Source organism: Lynx canadensis, chromosome C1, assembly GCF_007474595.2.
Source record: "Lynx canadensis isolate LIC74 chromosome C1, mLynCan4.pri.v2, whole genome shotgun sequence".
Lineage (NCBI taxonomy): Eukaryota > Metazoa > Chordata > Mammalia > Carnivora > Felidae > Lynx > Lynx canadensis.
The window spans coordinates 25,192,329-25,218,713 of record NC_044310.1 but is presented as its reverse complement, the minus strand read 5'-3'; the positions used below and the strand labels follow the sequence as shown (position 1 = coordinate 25,218,713).

Below are 26,385 nucleotides of genomic sequence, written 5' to 3'. Positions count from 1 at the left end.
TTCTTAGTAGCTGATGTTTATCATGCATTGTCCTCTGATGGTGGGAAGGGCTGAGGGAAAATTGAGGTCCCCATTAGTATTTGGTGACTGGAATTCCTAGGAGCCAAAACCGTTTTTGTTTTGTTAACCTACTATTCTGTTAATTTTTGATAATCTACAAAGAGGATGCAGAAGGGAAGAATTAACTGCTATTGTGGAGGCAAATGGTTTTGAAGGGTACTGAAAAGTCATATCTACTGCTATGACTCACTTAATGTTGATTTAGTTGAAATGGAAATAGAACAATATGCTTTCCAAAGCAATAGATTGCATATGATAAAATAATTCTTCCTTTGTTGTAAGCATGGCTTAAATGAAGTCAAGCTGTGCAGTGTAAGAGAAATTAGAATGGACTTGTCTCTGTCTCCCTCTTTCTTTCTCTCTTGGATTTCACTTTTTTCTCTTACCATATTCTTTTGCTCTTGCCTTCTCTCTCTCTCTCTCTCTCTCTTTGCCCCTACTTCTCTACTGGTAAGTAAGTCTCATGTTACTAAGTGGTAGTCACCCCAGTAAATGCTGAGTTGCATCATACTTGAAGTTCAGGGAGGAGTGGGGAGAGAGAGACAAGATGAAGTACTTCAAATTCAGCTTAATGACTGTTTTAATACTGTCTTTGGGGTATTTAGCCCAGCTGCTGAGATTTGTGGACATAGGCCCAAATAGCCTTCATTTCCAAGAATCACATTTACTTCTTAAAAGCATATGTAGGACAGGAATTGCCTCAGGAAGGCGCAAAGGAACTTTCTAGAAGAGTGAGCAGTGTTGTGTGGCTTTGATAGGGGTTTGGGTTATACAGGTGCATGCATTTGTCAAAACTCAGCAAATGTACACGTAAGATCTGTACATTTTGTTATATGTAAATTTTCCTCAGAGGGAAAAAAGCATGTGTAGTTATCTCGTGCACACATCGACTCTCAGCTCTCAAAGTGGAAAAGAGGATGAGGATTCATCAGCTGCCACCCAAGAAGATGAGTCTAGTGCTTGGTGGTCTAGGGTGGCCAGTCCTTCCCATTCCTTTTCCACAAGTGCATGGCTCCATGCAGGCTCTGCATACACATGGCTTCCCCATGGAGCTTGTATCTTCCAAGGGATCTGGGATCTACTAGGAGGGCTATCTATCAGAAGGTATCTAACCAGGAATCTAACAGGAGGGCTGAGGCTGCCCCCTCCCAAACTCTCTGGGCCATGCAAGTGCCTGGAATCAGACCCAACCGTGAAGTCTGTTAGCCCTCATCCCTGGAAAACCACACTGCAAGTCTCATGCAGCAATGCATGGGGATTTACGTAGTACCTCTTATTTATTTGTGTATTTATTTATTGCATCTTAAGTGCCCGCACCCGCAGGGGGGCCCCTGCAGGGCACAGGAGAGGCATGAAGCCCACCAGTCAAGAGATGCTCTACTCCCATTTGCTGTGGGTTTCCACCGAGAGAGAATTCAAAGCAGGACGAGGATGATTTCAGGAGGGGATGGGAGGGGAGCAGGGTTCGGTCTCGCATGAGCTCATGTCACCTGTGAGTTTGGCCTCCGCTTGCACAGACCTGGAGTCACACTGGTCTTGGTTTGAATCCCAGCTCTATGGCTTGCTAAGGGCACATCTCTGGGCCTCTTGGCCTGTATCCTCACCCGTGAAAAGGGATGTAAAGACTCCTTCAAGGGATGAGATGATGTGTGTGACACACTGGCCCCAGTTCTGCTTGTGGGAAGTCTCAGCAAGTGCTGCCCCAGTGATGGTGGTGGGTGGGCAGCGGGGAGGAGAACCACAATGAGGAAGATTAGGATGGGTGTCCTAGCAAAGCGCTGTGTACAGTGCTGGGTATATTATCAGGACCGAATGAGTGCAGATGAAGTTGAAAACTCGAGAAAGGAGAGTGAAGGAGAGTTTGAGAGCCCTTAGAGGTGATCTTGGAAAGGGATGGAGCAAAATCATGACAGTCCTAGAATGTCCCATGAGAGGGTGAGATTTCATATAACACTCAATGGGGACCCATTTTGAATTGCTGAATAAGGAAGTCCATGATTCAAGGAGAGAGCCTAAGAAACGCCAGTTGCCTGTGAGTGCAGGATGGCCTAGGGCACGGAAGGAGAGGGAGGTTGTGAGGGATCTGGCAGTGAGACAGGGCCGGAGCTGACTGTGAGGGCCAAGCAGGAGGAGACCCCAGTACTCCTCCCAGAAAGGAGCTGGCCTCATCTTAAAAATACAACAGCAGAAACAAGGCAGCCGAGGGTCTCATCTGCTGGCAAACTTTTTTCCAGGAAGTCTGTCCTGGAGAGCAGGACTGTCTGAGCCCCCGGAGCGACACTGACGGATCTCTCTCTCTCATAACTGCTCTCCTCCCTCCTTGCCTTTCTTTCCCCTCTCCCAGTTTCATAGCCCACAGGAATTGTCTTCATAGAGCAAGGAAAATGGAGGGAAGTTGGGGGTCTGAGAGAAGTGAGGGAGGAGCCTGGTGAAGAGGTCTGGGGGCTTGGAGCCAGGTGGGCATCTCCCGAGCTCTCCTGCTCCAAAGTACTTCTGCTGATCCCAGGGGGCAGCCACATGGCCCACGGGACGCCTGCCTGCCCCAAGGAGCCTCTGTCCAGCCTCTGAGCCATATAAATATTCTGACTTTCTCTGTGCGCTCTGAGGGTTAGCACTGGCCTAGAGGCTAAGAGCAGAGAAAGCACAAATTAGAGCCCTTTCTCCTCCCTGCTGCCAGCATCACCCTCTGCCTACCAGTGCACTGACCTGCCGGGCTTGTCCATTCTCCTTTCTGTTTGCCTCTGTCTCGTCTAGCTGTGGGCCTGAGCAGCTGTCCAGAACCCACTGTGCCCAGTAATGGGGTGAAGACCGGCGAGCGCTACTTGGTGAACGATGTGGTCTCTTTCCAGTGTGAGCCGGGATATGCCCTCCAGGTACCTCCCCTCAACACCCAGGTCAGGAAACGGGTATCCCCTGAGATGTGTTGGACCAGCCTCATGCCAGCCTAGCTGCAGTCACCAAAGAACAGGGGAAAGACCCTGAGGTCCCCAGGGACCATTGTCCTTTCCCGGAGCTGTTCATGCAAAAGATGAGCTTTGCGATTTAGCAAAGCCAGCCTCAGAATGTGTTCCTGCAAAGTTTTGGTTTGATTAGACTTCAGGAAAATTTAATCTTCCTTTGAAGGCCATGAGGGAATCTAGTAATTAAAGGAGTCTCACAAGGAACCTTTAGTAATGAGAATTCTTTAGTAATGGCTGTTAATAAGCATCCTTCCCCAAAGTCTCTCACCCTCTGCCTCATCCCACCCCACAGAGGGTTTGTGTATCTTTGTGTATCTTGTTCCTCAACGCAAGGCCCCTGAACAAACCCCCTCTTCTGGGTTGTACATACAATTGTGCCCACGGGGGCAATCAGCCCATCCCTGTTCCTGATTCCTCCAGGGCCACGCCCACATCTCCTGCATGCCTGGAACCGTGCGCCGCTGGAACTACCCTCCGCCACTCTGTATTGGTAAGAGAGCCCCAACCTTTTCCGTTCATTCATGCCCATTTTCTACCAGGGATTTGAGCTCAGTGACATATCGTTGGGATCAAGTTCAAATCAAAAGACAGATTGGTATTCTGAGTCTGTGCAAAGACAGTAGTTTTCGACTGATGGGCAGCTCTTCAAGGGGGTCATGACTTCTGCAAACCTTCGCCCACCCAATGGAAAAATCACAGGAGACTTGCCCATTTGAAAGCACGATGATGACCATTTGGATTCCAGATAATTGACCAAAGCCTGAATGGAACCCCTGGGCAATTGAGCCCTTCCCCTATGACTTTTCATGGGACAGACAGATAAAATCCACTAATAAAAAATGTGGAGGGTTACATGTGAAACAAGAACTTAGCTTGGTTGGGTTTCTTACCCTGTGCTAAGCAATGATGAAGAGATCCATGGATACAAGAAAAGACAAGGTCTCTGAAGCTTCTAGTCAGGGTGAGGGAGAGGGAACGTGACATTTATTGAGCATCTATTACATGCACGTCACTGTGCTACGAGTTTCCTCACAGCAGCTCTTCAGAGGAGGTATCATTGCCCTCATTTTGCAAATAAGAAAACTAAGAAAAAAAAGAAAGAAAACTAAGGCTTTTAGGATTAGAAAGTGACTGGCACCATTAGGAATGGAAACCTACTTTTCTCTGATGCCCAGCCAATGTAAAGTGCAAATCAAGGCTGACCTTGGGATAAGAAGCAAAGTGAGTGGAGAGAGCATCATTTGGGCATAATGGCATTTCCCCTCTGTGATATCACCAGGGTGCAGGGTTTGGTCACCTGCTCAGCAGTCAGAAATGTGACTGGCCCAGGAGAGGCACTTCTCCCCATTACATATTACAAAGTTCTTGCCAAGGAAACCACTCATGGTAACAGCAGCTACAGGCCATAGAGTAGCTGTCGCCAGTTTACTGTGTGCACCAGCCACTGTTCCAAGTGACACAAAGTCCTTTCTGTTGAAACTTAATGACAGTCCTGTGACATAGGTGCTGTAATTGGCTCCATTTTACAGATGAGGGAAACTGGGGTTTGAAAGGGTTTAGAACGTGCCCAGAGTCACACAGGAAGTGAAAGCATTGGGATTGTGAGCCAGGCAGTCAGCGCCAGAGCCCCCCAACTCTGAACCCGGACACTGTTGCATTCAGGCCTGTTTGTCACCCTCTCCCCAAAATGCCTTTGCTTAGACACTGCAGATCCCTCCCCTCCACCTCTTTCTCTGGCTCCCATAACAAGCTAGTCGCTTGAAGCTGCATGACTGTTTCCTGAAAGATGTGAAAGAAGAGAATGGTTGTCAACTGACCAGGCTGTATTTATGCTCCAGCCCTGCATCTGCAGGTGAAGTCGCCTTGTTTAGAGTGTCAGGTGCCCCAGCCCCTCATGATTGGTTCCCCATGGAATGCTAATCACAATCACTTTGGTTGAGGGCAGAGGGCAGAGTCTGAGGGTGGGCACCTAGTAGGGCCACCCAACCCCATGGAATGTATATTTGTAAAGAGTTTGGCATGGTGCCTGGCACAGAGCGGGGACTCAGTGCATGCTAGTCCCCTTCCTTCCTCCTTTCTCTTCAGTCTTGGGAGAGTTGATTGGACAAGATAGAGGGAGATTTGAGGCATAGTGTAAGAAATGGTCACACTGCTCTTGGAGCAGACCGCTTTTGCTGCATGACCTTACTAAGGGAACTGACCTGCGAAGGGCATGCTCAAGGTCAAAAGTCATAATTTGGGTTTGTGGACCATTGGGCGGTGCCGGGATGCTGAGCCACCCTTTCTGCACTTACACATGTTCTCAGTTTTGCCCAAGTCTGCAGCTGTGTAAAGAGATAACCTGTAGATTCCTTTGGATTCTCAAAGGCATTTATGACTTGGGAATGGTTAAAAAAGCTGCTGCTCTAAGGGAACATCCAAACACTGACATGGCCCCATATTCTCCTCCATGCTGTCCTAACCTTCTATCTGGTCTCATTGTCACAGCACAGTGTGGGGGGGCAGTGGAAGAGATGGAAGGGGTGATCCTGAGCCCCGGCTTCCCAGGCAACTACCCCAGCAACATGGACTGCTCTTGGAAAATAGCGCTGCCTGTGGGCTTTGGTAAGTCTCCATGCCCAGGCCCCAGTGCATAAAGTAACCATTCCCTGCAACCGTTCAGCATAACCTTGGCCAAGACAGTATAGCACTCTGCCTCTCTATTTCCTCATCTGTTTGACCTCTCGTACGATTGTGAACGTCAGTTAAGAATGGTAGAAATGAACACTTTGGGCACATAAAACATAGAGAAAATAATCTCAGGGATGGCCATTATCATTATTATTTGAGTAGTAAGCTGAAATTCAGGACTGTGGAATGAGAAATTACTCAGGGATGGTTGAAAAAGAAAAAAATCTTTTACAGAGACTGGACCTCAAGTTGTGCTTTTAACTTCAATATCCCATTTCTCATCCTAATTAAATTATACAGCCAAGGTCAATATGATATAGAGTTTGCATTCTTTATACGCACATTCTGGCTGGTCTTAAAGATTGGGAGATTTTGTGTGTGTGTGGAGATGGAGTATGCCAGGCACGGGGGTTGACGGGGTGTGGAGGACATCGGTCTGGGTACAAAATTTAATTGCTGATGATTCATTCCTGACTGGGAATATAATTTAACCCCAACATCTCTGTTGGAGAGGTAAATGATTTGTGTTGACGTGGAACACAAATGGATCATCTTGCCTGAGTCACTGCCCTGCTCCTAGGGGACAAAATGTCCTGAGGGGATTGCTCCTGCGTCGGCCTGCGCTCTCCCACTCTGTGACCTCAGGAATCAAGGCCACCTCTTTGCGTCCTTTACTATTCAGCCTAGAGTAGGTCTTATGATGGAGAAGGGGCTTTCAGGAGAAAGGGATCCAGTTGACCTACTTCAAATCTGTTCTCAGACGAGGAAAGAGGTTGGTGAATCTTCAGAGGATGGAGTCTTGTATTTAGAACCATCTTCTGGAGGAACCTGGGGACGGGTGATCAGGGTACAAAATGGTGAGGACTTAAGCAGCCTTGGGAAACTCCAGATTTTAGACAATGGGGGAAGAGGAGCTAGGAGACCTTATAGCTCTGCATCCAGACATGGGCCACGAGAATCTCAGATGATAGAAGGATGGAGGGAGTGCAGCATCCAAAGGAAAATGGAAGTTTAAATGAGAGGTACGTCATTGTTCTCTGTAAGTCCTGATGTTCAGCCACCAGAGCTCTCTATCTCAAAGGGCTGGGTGCTTATTCGGCCTCTGCTTATAAGCCCCCTGCAGGGTCCAATCACAGAAGACCTTGCTTTCAAGTGAAGGTTGGACTCCAGCGCCCACCCTAATATGGCACCTGGTTTCATTGTGTAAAGAGCCTCTGAATTTACAAGCTTCTACCACTGGATGGCAGTAGTCATGCCCAGTTCTTTCCAAGCCCATTCAATTCAGAAATCCTGGAATCCTTGAAGAGCCCCTTCAATGGACATGCTGTCCACAGTGTTGGGATGATGGATGGGCTGCAGACGACATGTCCAAAAGTGATCATTGTCAAACTCCATATTTTGAAAACAATCTGCATGTGCATTATTAGAGCAGTGAATAATGTAGTTGGATAATTCATAAAGTGGAATTAATTAATATGTAGTTAAACCCAATGAACTTTATATATCAACAAGGATAGACCTTGAAAAACACAATATTGAGCAAAAAAAGTTTACAAAACTATATGTACAGTATAACAACACTTAATGTAAATGTTCAAGACAAATAAATCAGACATATATTTAAGAATCTAAAAACGTGAACTGAAAGATATCTTTCCAATTCATGAGAGTGGCCTTCTATTAAGGGAAGAAAGAGAATGGGAGAGAGCAGGAGACATGACGGGTCCTCAATGTTATAAGTCAAGTCTTTATTCTATTTAAATAATTAGACGCAAAAAAAAAAAATCACGTATGTGTGTCCATTCTACAAAACTTAGAAAGTACAGAAAAGAACATTTTAAGGATTAGAATCCATCTGTAACCCCACCATGCAGAGATAATCGCTGACAACTTATTCCTCGCCATTAGAATGTAACCGCTGTGAAGACAAGGACCTGGTAGTTCTTGTTTATCCCTGTGCAGTGCCTAGTGCAGCCCTGATGTATGGCAGATACTCAGTAAATATTATTAGTGAATCAGTGAACATTCTTCCAGTTTTTTAATACCAAAATTAGAATTACATAATGCATGCTACTTTGCAGTCCGATTTTCACAATTAACATAGTGGACATTTTCCTATTTGCTTAGTAAATATATGTCTTCAATATCATTTTTAATGGTAATCTAATTTTGAGAAATCTCACCAGTAAACAAATGTCAATCTTCCCACCTCCATTCTGCAGAGTATATTAATATGTAAGTCAAGCACCTAATTAGATCCATTTAACCTGTCAAGTGGTTAGGAGATCTTGATTAATCCAGTAAGATCCCTGGGTATAAACTTCACTGATCATGTATTCTTCTAATTTCTGAATATCCTCAGTGTTTGAGAAGATACCAGTATGATGGAGTTCATGTCTTTTGATTAGATATAGTTATTTTTAAGTGGTGGCATTTTTAAGTAAAAAGTTTATTTTAGCAAAGCTATCTTTATATTAATAGTAGGCTTATGAACCACAAGTCAAATATTAGCCCTGAGCTTTGTTTTCAATAAAATGGACTAGGGATAGAGCTCTGGAATGACCAGTGCCCTTTATTCTGAGTGAATAATATATTTTTAAGTTGAATCCTGCCTCAAGACAAAAGACTGGAATGGACAGTAACTCCCAGAGTTGTGTTCTGGGAATCTTGGTTGGGTGGGAAGCCGGTAGTAGGGACGCATGAGGTCTGGCAGGACAAGCTTCCATGAGGCCGCATGTTTGAAGCAGGACTCTATTGCTTTGGACACTGTCTGCCTCTGTCTTGCTCCCAGGAGCTCACATCCAGTTCCTGAACTTCTCCACTGAGCCCAACCACGACTTCATAGAAATCCGGAATGGCCCCTACGAGACCAGCCGCATGATGGGCAGATTCAGTGGAAGCGAGCTTCCAGGCTCCCTGCTCTCCACGTCCCACGAGACCACTGTGTATTTCCACAGCGACCACTCCCAGAACCGGCCAGGATTCAAGCTGGAGTATCAAGGTAAAGACAGGGAGTGCCCGTTTGCTCCTGTCCAACCCCTTCTCTTACCCATAGCCACCATCTTCCCAGCCTTCCACGTAGGGGAAAAAAAGAACACAAGAAGGGCTGAGGGGTGGGGGGGCAGGCCTATCTATGAAGGCTTCCTTTTGGTGGCATGTCTCTGTGGCCCCATGAAGATATCTAATCTCCTTTGGCAAGCCTCTTCCAGGGCTACAGGCCCAATGGCCGACAATTTTCCCTGAGCTTTCCCATCGGGCATCCCTGAACGTCCAGCCAGCCACTTCCCCTCAGCCTTGGTAGGCTTACTTAGTCCCTCTGGGTCCTCTCCTGTGTGTCAAGCCCAATTGCCTCAGCAAAGCTCCTATCACATGACAGAGGATTCTGGTAACAACCCTGGAGCGCCCACTAAGCCTTCACAATGAGACAAGCCCGTTGACTCCTACTGAGGGTTTCCTGACGATGCTCACTGGGGCTCTACCTTGCCGAGGTGAAATCCTGTTATAGGCCCCACCCCTCCTGGTATGCTTTTCCTGGAACAAGCCCCCTCCTCTCCAACCCAGGCTTTCCTGAGTGAGGGGCCCTTACCTGTGGCTGTGCGGACTGCGCTCAATCTGTGTAGCTATACACAGCAGCCCTAAATGGGCCCAACTTGTCTCTCAGATGCTGCCCTAGTGCGACTGGATGAACCATTTGTTCTAACCTCTTTTTCCAGATTCTTTTGACTTTTTTTTCATAATTTTGGACTTTGTTCCAATCTTATACATGCTTATAAAAAAATTAAAACATTACAGATGTTTTTGTGAGTACATCACTGAAGGACAAAATTCTCTCATAATCACATCTCCAACCCCACCATGCAGAGATACCAACGAAAGCCCCATTTTTTTCTGTACATATATTGATGTAACTATATCATTATATTATATCCAAAATTGTATCATACTATAAGTGCTGTTTTGCAGTTTTCTTTTTTAAAGTTGATTTTTTAATTATATAAGCAGTTCACAAACACACTCACCTTGTTAAAAAGAAAGAGAGGGAGGGAGGAAGGATGAAAGGAAGGAAGGAGGAAATTAAAGCCTTAGGCCAAGCCTTCCTTGTCTACAGCCTCCAACTCCAGGCCCATTCCCCAGAAGTAATCACTGTTGTTTTAATATGATCTTTCTGGATCTTTTTCCATGTGTTGACATGGAAACATATAACATATGTTATATGTACCTGTGAAAATATGTAATGTTTCGTGAGTTCTTTGGTTGTGTTTCCTATATAAATATATAGAATGGTCTATATACATAACACTCTGATATTAGACTATTTCATCCCTTGTCAGAGATGAATACTGACCATGGATTCAGGCTTGTCATTTAGGGAAAGGGGTATTCTACAAGGTGGGCACAGTTGGGCCGGTTACACAGGCACTGCCTCCTTAGAAGGAACGCCAGGGAGTGTGGCTGGGCTTGCCACCACCTGGGACACCTCGGGAGGAGGAGCTGGGCTTCTCACACCCATGAAGTGGCAGGGAGATGCTGTGTTTCTCACCCAGAGAGTGCTGGCCTCCTTGGTAGGAGGAAAGCTGCCCCACCCCAGGAAGCTGTGTGTGAGCTCATCACAGAGGCTGACCCTAACCAAGAGCACATGTACCTGTCAAGGGCACCCGGCTTCAGTGGGGGCGTGAGCTGTCAAATGGGTCATGACACATCAGACGGCCACATTCTGTCACATGATCAGCGCTACCCTCTGGGACACACACGTGCCTCTCTCAGGTTTCCCCTGTGTCTTCGTTTGCCAGGGCTGCCGTAACAAAGTACCACAGACTGGGAGGTAGGAGTGGGGGACTTCAACAACAGACACTTATTCCCTCACAGCTCTGGAGACTGACAAGTCCCGAGATCAAGGTGTCTGCAGGATTGATTCCTTCTGAGGGCTGTGAGGGCGAATCTGTTCCAGGCCTCTGTCCTCACCTCTGGTGGTTTGCTGGCAATCTGGAATTCCTTGGCTTGTAAAAATATCACCCCCATCTCTGGCTTCACATCCCTATATGTCTCCAAAGTTCCCTGTTGTATAAGGACATCAGTTGTATTGGACTAGAGCCCACCCTAATGACTTCATTTTAATTTGGGTAAAGATAGGCAAAGACCCTCTCTCCAAATAAGGTCGCGTTCTGAGGTGTTAGAGGTTAGGACTTCAACATAGGAATTTGGGCAGGGGGCACAATTCAACCCATAACACCTCTGACAGGCCCAAGTGCTCTCCCTGAGGCTTCTCCTGTTGGATAAATGCAAGTATTGATGACACTACCATTGTGACAGGGACGGCTCCCCTGGGGCCTGCCACACACGTTGTGCCTTCACCCCTGTGACAGACATAGCCCTGCCCACTGGGTCCACATGATGGCACCAGACACTCACTGAGTTCCCCATGTGATAAGCCCACTTGTCCCTATAAAAGTTGTGCCCCTGAGTCCCTCCGACTTCATTGACGTCTCCCCATAGAAGAGACCTACTACTTCCACAGAGCCCTGGTCTCAAGCTCAGTCCCTCTCACTCCCACCTGAGCTTCTGAGACACAGGCCAACACGTGGCCAGCAGCCCTCTTGTGGTGTACGCATCACTCACACTGGAGCTTCGTGTGTTCAGAAGCCCAGTCCACTGAGGATTTCCCCTTGTTGGGGGGAAGCAAGGCATAGGGCAGGGGGGTTCTAAGTATGCATTCAGAGGCCCAACACCTCCACCAGGAGTGGCTCCAACTGTGTGAGAGGCCCAAAGATGGTGGGCCTACCTCCTCCCATTTTACCTTCATGACTTGGTGGATGTTCCTCTTGAGGCTTCCCTCAGGTCACAGGCCCAGCTACTCCCTCAGTGCCTGCCTAAGCCCCACAGACCTAACAATGCCTCCTCTTATGACTAGACTTAACAAGGCCCACTGTTAGTGTCAGAGCAGCTGCTTCCCTTCAGATTTGACCTCGACTTTCTTTAGGCTTCTCGTTTGTGATGGCCCCAACCACTCAGACTGGGTTGTCTCTAGTGCTAGAGACCCAGGTCCTCCCACCAAGGCCTCCTAATTTATGACAGGCCCAAATAGGGCCCACATTCTCCACCTACGCCCTCCTTAGCCCCATGGAGCTGTACCTTGTACACAGTCTCTGACCACTCACCCCAGGTTTTTCCTTTATGAAAAGACCTGTTTCTAAAAGAGCCATCTGTCCCCACTGAGAGGCATTCCGTCAAGCAGGCCCCGGTCTTTGTGGTCCCACGACTTTCTTTGAAGAAATCCAACTCCTTACTCTTTCTCAAAATTCCTTCTGTTAGATACTCTGAACTTCCTAGGCTAGAGTTTTCCTTTCTCCTCTCAGGTAATATTCCCATAAAATTTTTACTAACAGCATAAGCCACTCTTACTGGGTCTCTCAGTGTGACAAGCTAAGCTTATTTCATTAAAACTTCTTGGGGCGCCTGGGTGGCTCAGTCAGCTAAGTGTCCGACTTCGGCTCAGGTCATGATCTCATGGCTCAGGAGTTCAAGCCCCCCCCCCCCCCCCCCCCCCCCCCCCGCCAACCCCGTGTCGGGCTCTGTGCCGACAGCTCAGAGCCTGGAGCCTGCTTCGGATTCTGTGTCTCCCTCTTTCTCTGCCCCTCCCATGTGCGCTCCCTCCCTGTCTCTCAAAATAAATAAACTTTAAAAAGTTGTTTTAAAAACCGTATCTGTTCCCACCATAGTGTCCCCCTGTGGGGCAAACCCAGCTGCTCTCCCTGAGGAGTGCTTCTTTAGGAGAGCTAATCACTCTTTGGGTTCATTTCTGCCTATAGGCCCAACCTCTCTCTTTGAAGCTTCTTCTGCTAGAACAGCCTCTGAGATTTTTGAAAGCAGTCCAAGTACTCTCACGTAAGTGTCTCTCTTTCTGAAAAGCCCAGCTCCTTCCACATGAGAAAGTTCCTATAAGAGACTCTCCCTCTGGCTGCTCCTAGCTTCTGATGTGAAGCCACTCTCTTCTGGCTCCTCACCATTGCTGGGTCCACAAGTTCCCACTGAGGCTTTTCTATAGAGACCCAGTCCATTCATTCAGTCACCTCACTGGGCAACAGGCTCCCTGCTTCTACTAACCTTCATTTGCCAAATTGCCCAGTACCCCTTGCTACTGCCAGGGCCACGTGTCTTCTTTGGCTGACCAGCCACCCCCTCCCACCACAGCCGCTCCATTTTTTGACACAGGCAATTACCTCAATGATTTCCCAGTGAAACCTGCCCGGTTCCTCCCACCGAGGCCTCCCTCAGGAAGATGTTGACTGGAAATACACAACATAGTCACCATCCCAGAAGGAGGGCTCTGAAAATGTCAGCTTCGTGATCATTGTTATTTATGTTGTTATTACATGTAATGAATTCATCCACTTCCATGGAGCATTCATTTGATCTCAACTCCCACTGAGAATTTCCACTGTGGAAAGCTCTGTCTACCCCACTGCCAGTTTCCTGTGTAGGGTGGGCCTGATTCCGGACACAACAGCTGTTCTTTTTCCTGTGGATCCAATTAATCAGAGTCTATGCTCTGTGCACATGCTCAGTAAACCCCTCTGCAACCCCTCCCTGTTGGGACAGGCCTCCAGTACTTCCATCAAGGTATCTCATTTTGAGTTGGACTCACCTATTCTCAAGGAAGTCGCTTTCTTGCTCTTTGGAGGGACTTTTTTGTATTACAGTCACACATATTCCTTTTTATCTAACAATTTCCTCTGACAAGCTTTTCTTCTAGTCACAAGATTGACTTACTCCTGCCAAGTTCCCTCCATCTTGAAAGGTTCTAGTTTCTCAGAGTCAGAAAGACCCCACTCAAGTCCTCCCCTGACTGCTTCCTTTGTTTGTGATCTAGAACATGGTTGTCAGGATTAAATGAGATGATCCACATGAAAGAACCAAGGTCAATGCCTGGCCCCAAGCAGGTACTCAATGAATAAGGGTTCAACCTAGCATTGTCTTCCCTAAACCTTTTTCTCCCATGGAGACAGTAATAACAGATAACATTTATTTAGCTCTTACTATGTGCCATACTGTACACAGAGCTATGCATATAATATCCCACTTAATCCTCACAATAACCATTTTCTAAATAGGAAAACAGAGGCAGAGAAAAATTAAACGTCTTACCCAAAGCCAACAACTAGTAAATGACAAAGGTCCATCGGAGTCCAAGTCTTGGTGCTTCACCATTATGCTTACTTTCTGCTGCTCCTATATTCTGGTTGAGGGGAAAATGTCCAAAGAGAATAAAGTAACCTTCTCTCCTGATCTTTTCCAGCCTATGAACTTCAAGAGTGCCCAGACCCAGAGCCCTTTGCCAATGGCATTGTGAGGGGAGCTGGCTACAATGTTGGACAATCAGTGACCTTCGAGTGCCTGCCAGGATATCAACTGATGGGCCACCCCGTCCTCACATGTCAACATGGCACCAACCGGAATTGGGACCACCCCCTACCCAGGTGTGAAGGTATGTCCCTCCTCATCCCTAGTGACTCCTCCTAACTGATCAGAGTACTCCCATGCCCCATGGAAGCACCCATGCTGGGGAGTCCAGGAAAAACTTGTCCATCCTGTTTTCATATAGAAAGGACCCAGCCTGTCTGGGCAAAGAGTCCTAGGCACAGACCTCTGGGCCAACCTTGGGAGGACCTGGAGGAAATGTGGGCCACAGCCAAGGGAATACCTACTCAACCCTTGGGAAACCCAACCCATCAGAAGGGAAGACTCTGTAATCTTTATCTCTTTCCTGAGATCTACACTTGTATATCCAAAAACTTTTTAAAGAGCTTCACTTATCCAGAGGCACCTAAATCCTAATATATTAGAAATTAAAGGCATCGTTTTTCTGTCATTCAATGGAAATCCATCTAGTGAAGGGCACCTTTAGTCACCTGGTTACTTGGCCCTTATTTGGGCCCCTCCCTCTCCCCCATCTGACTTATTCACCAAGTCTTGATAATTCTACATCCTGATTACCTTTCAAATGCATCCACTTCTCTCTATCTACTTCCTCTGCCTTAATCCAGGCCACCACTTTGATGAGGCTCCTCACTGGTCTCCCAGCCTTCAGTCTTGCCCTCCTCAATCCATTTTTCCGAGTGTAGCCAGTGTGCATTTTCAAAACCATCAACATACTCCAGACACTCCCCTGCTCAGAAGCCAGCAAGGCATCCTCATCTCTCTTGGGGTAAATTCCAAACTCTTTTAGGTAGCGCACCATGTCCCTCAGGGCCTGGTCCCTGCATACCCCCCAGGATTCTCCACGCTCGCAGATTTTATGTCTGAAGCTGAAATACTTGCAGTCATCCCAGTGTGCCCTGTTCTCTTGCCTCTGGTTCTTAGTACATGCTGTCCCTCCCTCATAGAACATCACTCTCCTCTCTTGCCTTGTCTACTTAGCCTTGTCATCCCTCAGGTCTGAGTCTAAATGGAAATAATACCAAGAATCCTTGCCCACCCTCACAAGACCAGAGGAGGGGTCCTCCAGTTGTTCCCATGGCATTCTGTGTTGACAGCGTGTTCCACCCTATGCTGTAAACACCAATCTACTTAGCTGTATCCCAGTGGGCTGTGAGTGCTACAGAGCAAAACCAGGTGCCACGGTATCCTTGCTCCCCTTCATTTCCCCAGGCTGCGCCTGACACTGACACTGAGTGGATGTCCAGTATGTGTAGGAAAGGGGGTGTGTCCATGCATACCCCTTTCAGGATGCATGTGCATTCACAGGAACCGTATCTTCTGCCTAGAGGCATTGGGATTCTTTCTCTTCGCTTTGGTCTGCCCCCATCCAGATGTCTGCTTGTTGCCTCATGCCAGCCACATGTACTCATTAGTCTGGACCAGGGGGTGTTTGTATGTATGTTTGTTTTTTTGCCCTTTTTTCTCCTCCCTGGTGACTGAATCAGAACATTATGGAGACTTCATGGCCTCTTCATCCCCTTACCCAAAGCCTACATCGGAGTGAACCTAAAATTGGGTGTTACTTTCAAGGGACAGGAAAATAGGGATAGAGGATCATATCTATGCAGCAGATGCCTTCTCTGTGATCTGAGTACCAAGCTGGATATTTTACTTGCCTCAGTTTATGGAACCACCACCACAGTCCTACATGGGGATACCCTTATTCCCATTTCACAGGTGACGAAAGAGTCTAGACTAATGTCTAGGGCCATCCAGCCAATAAATGGTTTAGCCATGATTTGAACCCAACTTTGGTCTTCACTACAAGAATCCTCATCTCTTAGGTCAAGACCAAATGTACCACTCTAAGAATCTTGAAGCAAATAAAGAGAGAGAGAGGAATACTCCCATAATTTCCTAGTTCATCCCAGCAAAAGAACTACAGCCCTGACTCTGAATTCTTTCCTCCTCTCCATTCCTAGGAAGGGAGAGGGGAGAGCTCCAGTGGGTCCTTCCTTCTGGGCTGGCCTCATCCACAAGAAGAAGAGAGAGGCCAGGGGCTGAGGCTGGCCCCCAGAGGCATGTGCTCTGAAGGTCAGGGGCCAGATGAGGAGTGGTGTGCTAGGACCAATGGGGAAAACCACACATGGTCATCTGCAGCCCCATCACCTCTCCCCATGACTCCTGACCTCCCTGAGCAGGATAATTTGTGCTGGGTGCCTACACTTTGTAAGGAAGTCATCTGAATTTTCAGGTGGGGGGTGATCTCCCACACTCATCTGTGTTTGTGTCCCTTCCCTGGCAGTCCCCTGTGGTGGGAACATCACCTCTTCCAATGGCACTGTGTACTCCCCGGGCTTCCCCAGTCCATACTCCAGCTCCCAGGACTGTGTCTGGCTGATCACCGTGCCCATTGGTCATGGCGTCCGCCTCAACCTCAGCCTGCTGCAGACAGAACCCTCTGGAGACTTCATCACTGTCTGGTAGGGCCAGCTGCCATGTCGACAGCCAATTAGAAAGGGGTTTTAATTGGGCTCTAAACTGGGGTTACTCATTTCTTTGTTTAGAAAACCAAGAGCTGCGTGGTTTTAAGTGGTCGTCCACCTCCTGGCTTTCAAATAAACGTAGTTAATGAGGGCTCAGCTTCAAATTACCTTTTGCGACTCCTGGAAGGGAGAGTAATGGCAGGGCAGTGATTTCCAACCTAGAGTCCCACCTCGGGGTCAGAGGACAAGTGGGTGGGTGTGTGAATAGGAATGGTCATAGCTACACAAACTTTTCTCAGTTTTTCCAGAGTCCAAACCAAAATCCTACATTTACCTAACATAAGCTACCCAGACTAGCGACAGTTTGGGGGTAGAATTCTGTGAAGTCCCACTGATCATCTCCTGCTGAGCCAGTATTGTCCAACACAACATTCAGCAGTAATGGAAACATTCTGTATCTGTGCTGTCCAGTACCATAGCCACCAGCTACAGGTGACCACTGAGTACTTGAATGTGACTAGAGTGACTGAGGAACTGACTTTTAAACTTTATTTAATTTTAATTAAATGTAAACAGCCACATGTGGCTTACTGGTTACCAAATTGACGATTCCACACTGAGTGAGAGTTAGAATATCTTGAATGAATATTAAAATGGGAAAATGAATTATTAATCAATAAGTGTAGTCTCCTAGACAGTCCTTTCCAAACCACCGGATCTTTGGACAAATATATAATTTAAAAATTCTTTTGTTTGGGAGTTACTGCCATTCTGGGAATCAGCAGGGGATCGTGGGATTCTCTTGCCCAAATTCCCAGGGCTGGATAACCATAATCAGACTGCCCTGGATTAATTTTCAGTTTCCTTTCCAGGCTATAGCTAAGAACAGATAGGAGGGACTAGATACATTTCCAGGGAAGGAATCCTTTGCCTAGAAGGACAACTGGGGATATCTCTGCTTGGGGACAAGGAAGTGGGGCTGGCATGGATAGTAACATGAGCTTCCTGCAGCTCTTCCTCAGCCCCATCCTACTGCTGTTCAGTCTCAGAGAACCTGTGATAAGACCTGCATCCCTGCCCAGTGGCTCCAGTGGCTTCTTGGGTGAGACTGTTGCCCCCAAGCCCTTTATGGAGGCTGGGCTGGTGAAGAATCAGGTGAATGAGGAGTCAGTGTGAGCCTTGCTGGCTCTATCAGCTTTGTCAGCAGACTGAGTTGGGAGAGATTAGAGGGAGGTCTACAGGACATTGGAGAAAGACAGTGTCAAGCACAAGAAGAGTCACAGCCTCCCACTCCAGGTCTCTTTGAGGGCCACTGATGGAACCGGGTGGAGCAGGCAGCCGTGGTAACTCATGACATGCCAGCACCTTCTTTCCTACGTGCAGGGATGGGCCTCAGCAGACAGCTCCACAGCTTGGAGTCTTCAGCCGAAGCTTGGCCAAGAAAACAGTGCACAGCTCATCCAACCAGGTCCTGCTCAAGTTCCACCGTGATGCGGCTATGGGTGGGATCTTCGCCATAGCCTTCTCTGGTCAGTATGGAAGCCTGGTGTGAAAGAGGGGCACTACACTCTTGAATCAGGGCTGCACTTGACCCCTGGCTCCACTATTCACAATTGTGTGATTCTGAATGAGTTACATAGCTTCTCAGCCTCAGTGTCCTTGGAGTTATAAGACTTCCATGTATTCACCTATGTGAAATCTCCCAGCACAGGGCTCCATACTTGTAAGTTTTCCTCCTTCACACACACTCTAGGGCAGAGAGGCACATGATGCTGACCCTTGGTGCCAAATCCAAGCTTAGAGGCAGCAGGATGAGGCTTCTCACCCAGCTGGTTCACATCCACTCACTGGCTGGGTTTTCCACTTACTTGTGCCCCAGCTTGTCCCTTGGCACCCTCTAGAGGGCTGTCCCACTCCGCTGGAATCCAGGGCTTCTGTTGACCTCACAGGAAGTGCTGTGCACAAGTGAAGTCATGGAGAATTCAAGCAGGAGGAGCATGAACAATTCAGGGTAGGTTTGTCCTTATTGGCAGCCAGTTTTCTTCTGAGAGCCCCAAGTTGCGGACCCGGATACTTCCTCATTTTTGTTATAGTGGATATAGCAGAGAAAAACTTATAGAAAGTTCTCTGTGGGCTTATGTCCATCTATAGAATAATCCTCCATATTACAGTTTGCAGAGCATTACATATATTTGAACTGGAAATCAGGAAAGCTTGACTTTATTCCTGGCTCCATCTTGCAAACACTGGGTTTTATCAGATTTTAAAATTTTTGCCAATCTGGTGGATTCATGAAATAGCATTTCACTCTTATGTTAATGATGAGGTGAGCATCCTTTCATATCTTCATTGACTATTCATGCTTCCTGCTCTGTGAAATGCCTGCTCCCCATAGAGCTTTCTTCCTCCAAGGAGACAGAGATAACAAACCAATAAGCAGACAAATAAAATCTTTGCAATTTGTAATAAGTTGCTATGAAGGAAACAAATAAGATAGCAAATGAAAGGTGGGGAACTCTGCTTCATGTAGAATAATTGTGGAAAACCTGTTGCGAGGCGATATCTGAGACAAGAACTAAAGAAAAAGAGGGAGGTAGACATGGAGATTGGGGAGCAGGACTGGTGTGGGGGAAAGAATGTCTGCCTTTCTGTAGGCAAATATTAGCTCTAAATAAATTCCTTCCCATATAAGGACTAATAAGTATAAAAGACAAGTACCTTAAAGAGACCTATGAACAAGATTCTGCAGTATTTTTTAATGAGAAAATAGGATTTGAATTGCAGAGAAAAATGCCCTTGAAAACATATAGTTTAGGAAGTAGAAGTAAATTTTGGAAAGCATAGAAGTCTAGACAATATGGACTCCAAATAAGAGATCTCCAAATAAGAGATAAATAAAAGGGGAGCTAAATGTCTTCCCTTCCTGAACGATTCAGTCCTAAAGCTGTTAAATGGGACGAAGCAAAGTGACATCCATCCCTTCAGGGCGTGAGCCAGTCTGGGGTGTCAGAGGGGAGAGGGAGTCCATGCTGCCCAGGGACAGGGCTGGCATGGGGTGTCCAGGCTCTGAGCAAATGGAAGGAACATCCATGTGGGGTAGGAGCCCCAGCAGAATGAGGAAGGTATCCACACTGAGGACCCATCAGAGTCTGGGGTGGGGGATGCAGTGAGTAGGGTATTCATGTAAGGGGGCTGTGGCAGGAGAGATGGGATCTCAGTTCCCTACAGGTGACTGATCAGATAAGTGAATATATCAAGGACAACAGGTGTCTCACTGAAAGAGAAGAGGGTTAGAAATATGGAAAGAACAAAAACTGGAATATACCCAGGGAATTGGGTTGGAATTGGAGGTATCAATGTGAGCTATGGTTTTCAATATGTACATACAGATATAGAAGGAAATGAGGGTGTGAATGTGGGTGTGTACACATACATACATCCCTTAACTCTTCCCATTAAAAGGGCTTTGAAGTAATGACTCCTCAATAGCAATGAACACATCTAGCTCCAGTTACTGGTTTCCAATACCATTTTCACTTGAATGGACCAAAACACCTTAAAGAAATGCTGACTCCAGGACTGAGGCAGAGAAAGTACAAGATGAGCCTGGAACATTTTATGGCAGAAAGCAAGGAACTACTCAAGGAATGATGCAGACGTGACAGAGGGACATAGACACGGGCTTGAAGGGGCTCCCAGTGACCATAATGGGGATAATTTGAGCATCCAAGGAATTAATATTGGTAACAAACTGTAGCTGATTGAATAAACCAGGACACCATGTATATCCAAACAGGTGTAAGTTAGTTAAACAGTTAATTAAAATATTATGAGGAACAGAGTATTTCCATACCTTCAAACTATCTCCTCACACGATAATCACAAAGGGAAAAAAGAACAGCTTTAGAGTGGAGAAGCCTGGAGGACAGCATGTTAATTAAGTGATCCAGGTGAGCATCATGAATAACAGGACAAACAAATCATACCCCACCAGACTGGGTACAAAGAGAAGAACCCAGCATCCCCTCTGTGATAGTCCCATAAAGATGCACAACTTGAATCCAGCTATGAGGAATGTGTCAAACGTAAAGTGAGGGTAATGTAAAATAGTATTACAGACTAGCAATTAACTGCCATAGAATCTTCAAAAGTGTAAAATCCATGAAGGTCAAGGAAAGACTTTGGGACTCTTCCAGACTAAAAGGACATGACAACGAAATACAGTGTATGATTCTGAACTGGATCATTTTGCTATTAAGGATTTTACTAGGGCAAGTGGTAAAACACTAGTGGACATGGTGACTAGTTGGAAGTACCATATCAGAGGTAATTTCCTGCTTTTAGTGCTTGTATGTGGTTTTTCAGGGTAATGTGCTTGTTTGTTGGAAATGCACACTAAAATATTCTGTGGTTATGGAGCATAATGTCGGTCATTTTCTTCTGGTTCATGAAAAATGTTTTTTGTACGATGCTGCCAACTTTTCTTATACCTTTGTGATAGTTTCAAATTAAAATTTTTATTTACAAGGGGAGCTAGATAATAAAAAAAAAAGTTTAAAAAACAAATGTAGCAGCACAATTAAATTGGCATAAGAATCAACAAAGAGCAGAATCAACAGTGCAGAAAAACAGTTCAGAGATGTGGAATAAAAGCCCAACACAGAGAAGAAAGTGAGCAAATATTTGAAAATTATAGAGGAGAGAATGGCAAATAGATCCAGTAGACAAAGAACATACTGATTAAAAAGTATCTACAAAAAGAGCCAGATGGAATAGAAATAATAAAATAAAACTCTTCTGAGATGAGGGAAAAACTTGCGTATAGAACAGAAGAGCTCACTACATACCAGGAGAAATCAAAACCAGCCTGGCAAGTTTTTCAAATCTCAAGGCTGAAGGGTAGAAGAAATCTACCAGAATCCAGGCTGAGAAAGTTAACTACAAGGAGCCAAAATCAACAATCCTGTGCCTAATTATTCTTGGCATTCAATTCCAGAAAATAAAAGAGGCGTTTTTATAGATGTTTAAGGAAGAAGACACTTGGGAACGTCACATGTGAAGGCAAGAGACAGTCATCTGCAGACATCCAAGAGCTTAAAATCATTGTCCCCCACATCTCAATTTGAATTGTTCCTCAAGGATGTAGCCATCCACTGAGGAATGAACCAATAACTCAATTCAGAGAAGTTGTATGAAAGATTAAAATGGAAGCACTAACTAGCTAACCACAGATTTAAGCAATAATAATTGAAAACATAGATTCCAAACAGAATACAAATGATTCTTTAAAATTTTTAAGAAATCATTTCATATTAACAAATACCCAAGTAGTTAGAAGAGGTATAGGAGAAAGGAAATATCCTTTTCTCTCATGGGGGTAGAATCAGTAGATATTATTCAATTACTAACTTTGATAATTAGAAAAATCAGGGTTCTGAGTATGTATTTTAGTCACTAAGAAGTTAAAAATAGGTTATAGCACTTTTAAATCACTGAAAGAAAAAAAGTAAGCAAAACATAGCTCATATACAAAAGGTGGAAAGCAATGGAAACTATAGGAACAAAGATACAGACAGTGCAGAATTAAACAATAAAATAAAATCGTTCAGTTACTATGGCAAATACAAACTTATCAAAGCCCAATTCCCTATGAAAAACACAAAGACTCTTAGATTAGGTTAAATAAAATTTAGCTATATTTTCCATCCGGGAACACTACTAAGGTACAGTGACAGTTTGAACATAAAAGGATGGGTAGTGATGTATTTGGCAAATACAAACAACAATAGCAATCAGAGTAGCCTTCAAAGCAAAAAGCATTAAATGGAAAAAGTAGGCTCTTAATATTAGAGAATAACCTGTAATAATGTTTAAAATGATAATCCTGATGGGAAGATTGCAGGAAGATGCTCCCTTGGTGGTGGGCAGTGTGAAAATGCGTATCAAAAAGCTATACACAGTGTGATCAACCACAGTCAAACATTTTTGGTTGTCTGCAGAGCCCGTAATGATCTCCTTAGCTGCCTCTCTCACATGGGCAATTGTCAACTATGTTTGTATATTCTACCCCACTCCGTGTCCACCGCCAACCCCAGCCACAGTGGCTTGAACCATAGGTGGGCCCTGACCTGACTTCAGCAGAGGGAATCAGGTGTCCTCTCTCGGGAACTTGAAGTTGAACCAAAGAGATTCTAGATTCATCTGCAGAAGAGGGACGATATAAATCCAAGTGGCCTGGATTGCCTGTCTTCTCCTGTCCTTGTAGACTGAGAAATAGAAAGTTCTGATTTGTGGAAAGAAAGTGACCAAGACATGTGGGGAAGGTTTCCTGGGTTCCTGGTGGACCCCAGTTCCTTGTCCTCCACCTTTATGAGGCCTGTATACAAATCCACATTCGCATTCTCTCCTCTCTGAGAGGCTTTTTGTTTTTCACGTATTCTTACCCTGAGTTGATTTGTGTTACTTACAGCCAAGATTTCTAATTAATAATGATCTAGGACCCACCAATCCTATTTCCGGGAATTGTGTAAAGATACGTATATAAAGATATTCCTTGAACTGTGACTTAAAACTGATAAATTAGAAACAATCCAGGGCACCTGTGTGGCTCAGTCGGTTGAGCGTCGACTCTTGATTTCAGCTTAGGTCATGATCTCACAGTTCATGGGATAGAGCCCCACATCAGGCTCCGCGCTCACAGCATGGCACCTGCTTGGGATTTTCTCTCTCTGCCCACATGTCTCTTCATATACTAACTTGGCTTTAAAAGCTTCATATGAAAGGCCAGCCCAGCACACCCAATAGAATGGAAAAGAGTATGTCCAGAAAGAATCCATAAGAGGGTACAACATGCAGTGACCCACAATGGCTGTTGCTGAGCTGGCTACCACTTGTCATAAAGCAATGAGCCCTCCCCACCAGTTAACATGTTAACCTATACTGGAATCTGATTAAGCTGTATCAGGGCTTCACCCCCAAGGAGCAAGGGAAGTAAGGACAAAGTGAAACAGAGGAGTCCAAATGTCCTCCCTGCCCTTGAGTTCTTTAACAATAACATGGTAGATGTAGTGTGTGCTCTGGGAGGAGGGGTTGTCTGTAAAAGACCGAAGGTCATGCACCAAAAGGCTAACGGTGGTTATGCCTGGTGGTGGTGGGACTTGGGGAATTTTCATTTTTTTGTTTTTCAGTATTCCACCAGCTTTCTGCGTTGAGCAGAAATGTGTAATTCTTTTTAATATAATGGGAAATCTACCCCAATCAAACTAGTAACCACAATATATTAAACACTCAGGCTGTGTTTAAGTGAGGATTTCTTGTTACTGATTTTTTTTTCTGGAAGTTAGGCACCTACTTAGCATCTTTACATGGAACGTCTGATTTCCAAGAATAGATTATCGATGTTCAGTAGGAGATGCTCATACTTTAAAAAGGTCATACGCTTTAATCATTCCTGGTTTTTTTCCTTTTTCTCAAATTTTTATTTAAATTCCAATTAGTTAATATACAGTATAATATTAGTTTAAGGTGTAGAATTTAGAGATTCAACAATTCCTTACATCTCATGGTGCTCATCACGACAAGTGCCTTCCTTAATCCTCATCACCTATTTAACCCATGTCCCCCACCCCCCACCTACCTCTCCTCTGGTAACCATGGGTTGGTTCTCTATAGCTAAGAGTCTGTTTCTTGGTTTGCCTCTCAGTTTGCTCCCTATGTTTGTCTTTTTTCTTAAATTCCACATATGAGTGAAATATGGTATTTATCTTTCTCTGACTTCTTTCGCTTAACATAATACCCTTTAGCTCCATCCACATAGTTCCAAGTGGCAAGATTCCATTCTTTTTATGGTTGGGCAATATGCCATCGTATATATACACTACATCTTCTTTATCTGTTCATCAGTCAATGGACATTGGGGCTCTTTCCATAATTTGGCTATTGTTGATAATGCTGCCATAAACATCAGGGTGCATGTATCCCTTTGAATTATTATTTTTGTATCCTTTGGGTAAATACCTAGTAGTGTAATTGTTGGATCCAAAAATGTATAAACAACTTGGAAAACTCAACACCTAAAAAACAAATAATCCAGTTTCAAAATGGGCAGAAGACATGAACAGACATCTTTCCAAAGAAGACATACAGGTGGCCAAGAGACACATGAAAAGATCCTCAACATCACTTATCATAAGGGAAACAGAAATCAAAACTACAATGAGATATCACCTCACGCCAGTCAGAATGGCTAAAATTAACAACACAGGTGTTGTTCAACAGGTGTTGGCGAGGATGTGGAGAAAGGGGAACCCTCTTACACCGTTGGTGGGGATGCAAACTGGTGCAACCACTGTGAAAAACAGTATGGAGGTTTCTCAGAAAGTTAAAAATACAACTACCCTATGATCCAGAAATCATTCCTAGTTAAAAAAAAAAAAAAGAAAGAAAAGAAAAAGAAAAAAATTCATAAAAGATGCATATATAGAAGGATGTTTATCACAGTTTTATTTTAAATTGCAAAACCTTGGAAACCTAAATGGTTAATAATAGAGCATCTATTAAATAAATTCTAGTCAATCATACAACTAAATCCTATGAACTCATTTCAATCATTTTTTAAGAAATTTAATTACAAGGGTGCCTGGGTAGCTCAGTCAGTTGAGCATCCAACTCTTGATTTCAGTTCAGGTCATGATCCATGCATGGGTCATGGGATCAAGCCCCATGTCAGGCTCCTTGCTAAATGTGGAGCCTGCTAAAGATTCCGTCTCTCTCTCCCTCTACCCCTCTCCCTTGTTCGCACTCTCTCTAGAAAAAAATTTTTTAAAGAAATTTAATTACAGGGGCGCCTGGGTGGCGCAGTCGGTTAAGCGTCCGACTTCAGCCAGGTCACGATCTCGCGGTCCGTGAGTTCGAGCCCCGCGTCGGGCTCTGGGCTGATGGCTCGGAGCCTGGAGCCTGTTTCCGATTCTGTGTCTCCCTCTCTCTCTGCCCCTCCCCCGTTCATGCTCTGTCTCTCTCTGTCCCAAAAATAATAAATAAACGTTGAAAAAAAAATTAAAAAAAAATAAAATAAAATAAAAATAAAAAAAAAAAGAAATTTAATTACATAGGGAAATTCTTGCAATATAAGAGGGAGTGCACAAGGATCAACGCAAAGTACACAACACGCTGCAAATGTTGTAAGAGAAAAATATACGTGCAGAAAGTATATACTATAAGAACTTACAGTAAAAGGTTAACAGTGGTTATCTGAATGACCAGTGGAGGACTTTAATTTTCTTCCTACTATTTTCATAGAAAATATCATATTTTCTCTAGCAATCATGTATTACATTTGCAATTTTTTAAAGAGAATGTTCTTTTTTAAAAAACATAGCAGGGTTTGGGGTGACTTTGGAAGTCATCATAACAGCAGCAACACTGGCAACAGCAGCTCACACTTGCATAGCACCAAATTGTATGCCATGTAGTAAACGGAAGCCAAGTTATGAGCCCATATTGGGCTCTGCCTCAGTAACACCATGCACACACAGTCCAGTCTCTGCCCAGAGGGATGGTTTTCCATTTGGAAAGTCCACAGAAGCCAGAGATGTTTGGCCAAAGGTCAGAAGGGAAACCAGCTGGCTTTAATGGGCACTCACATGAGCCACACACAGTACTTAGATGCTGAGCAGTGGAAAGAATATGGGATTTGAGAGCAGCCAGACCTGGATTCAAGCCCCCTGTGCCACTTAGTTCCTGTATGACCATGGAGAAGTAACTGAACCTTTCTGAATCTCAGCTGCCTCATAAAT

General features: G+C 45.1%; 1 protein-coding gene across 1 annotated transcript in view; it reads left to right on the top strand.

Annotated features, from left to right (window-relative positions):
* The window catches only part of CSMD2 (CUB and Sushi multiple domains 2), a 607,194-nt gene that overhangs the window by 493,759 nt on the left and 87,050 nt on the right, over window positions 1–26,385 (top strand). Inside the window, exons 38-44 of the mRNA XM_030326876.2 lie at window positions 2,815–2,933; window positions 3,441–3,510; window positions 5,508–5,624; window positions 8,482–8,691; window positions 13,984–14,172; window positions 16,411–16,588; window positions 17,975–18,120. Coding sequence (XP_030182736.1) covers window positions 2,815–2,933; window positions 3,441–3,510; window positions 5,508–5,624; window positions 8,482–8,691; window positions 13,984–14,172; window positions 16,411–16,588; window positions 17,975–18,120 — 1,029 coding nt within the window. The remainder of the gene's footprint in view (window positions 1–2,814; window positions 2,934–3,440; window positions 3,511–5,507; window positions 5,625–8,481; window positions 8,692–13,983; window positions 14,173–16,410; window positions 16,589–17,974; window positions 18,121–26,385) is intronic.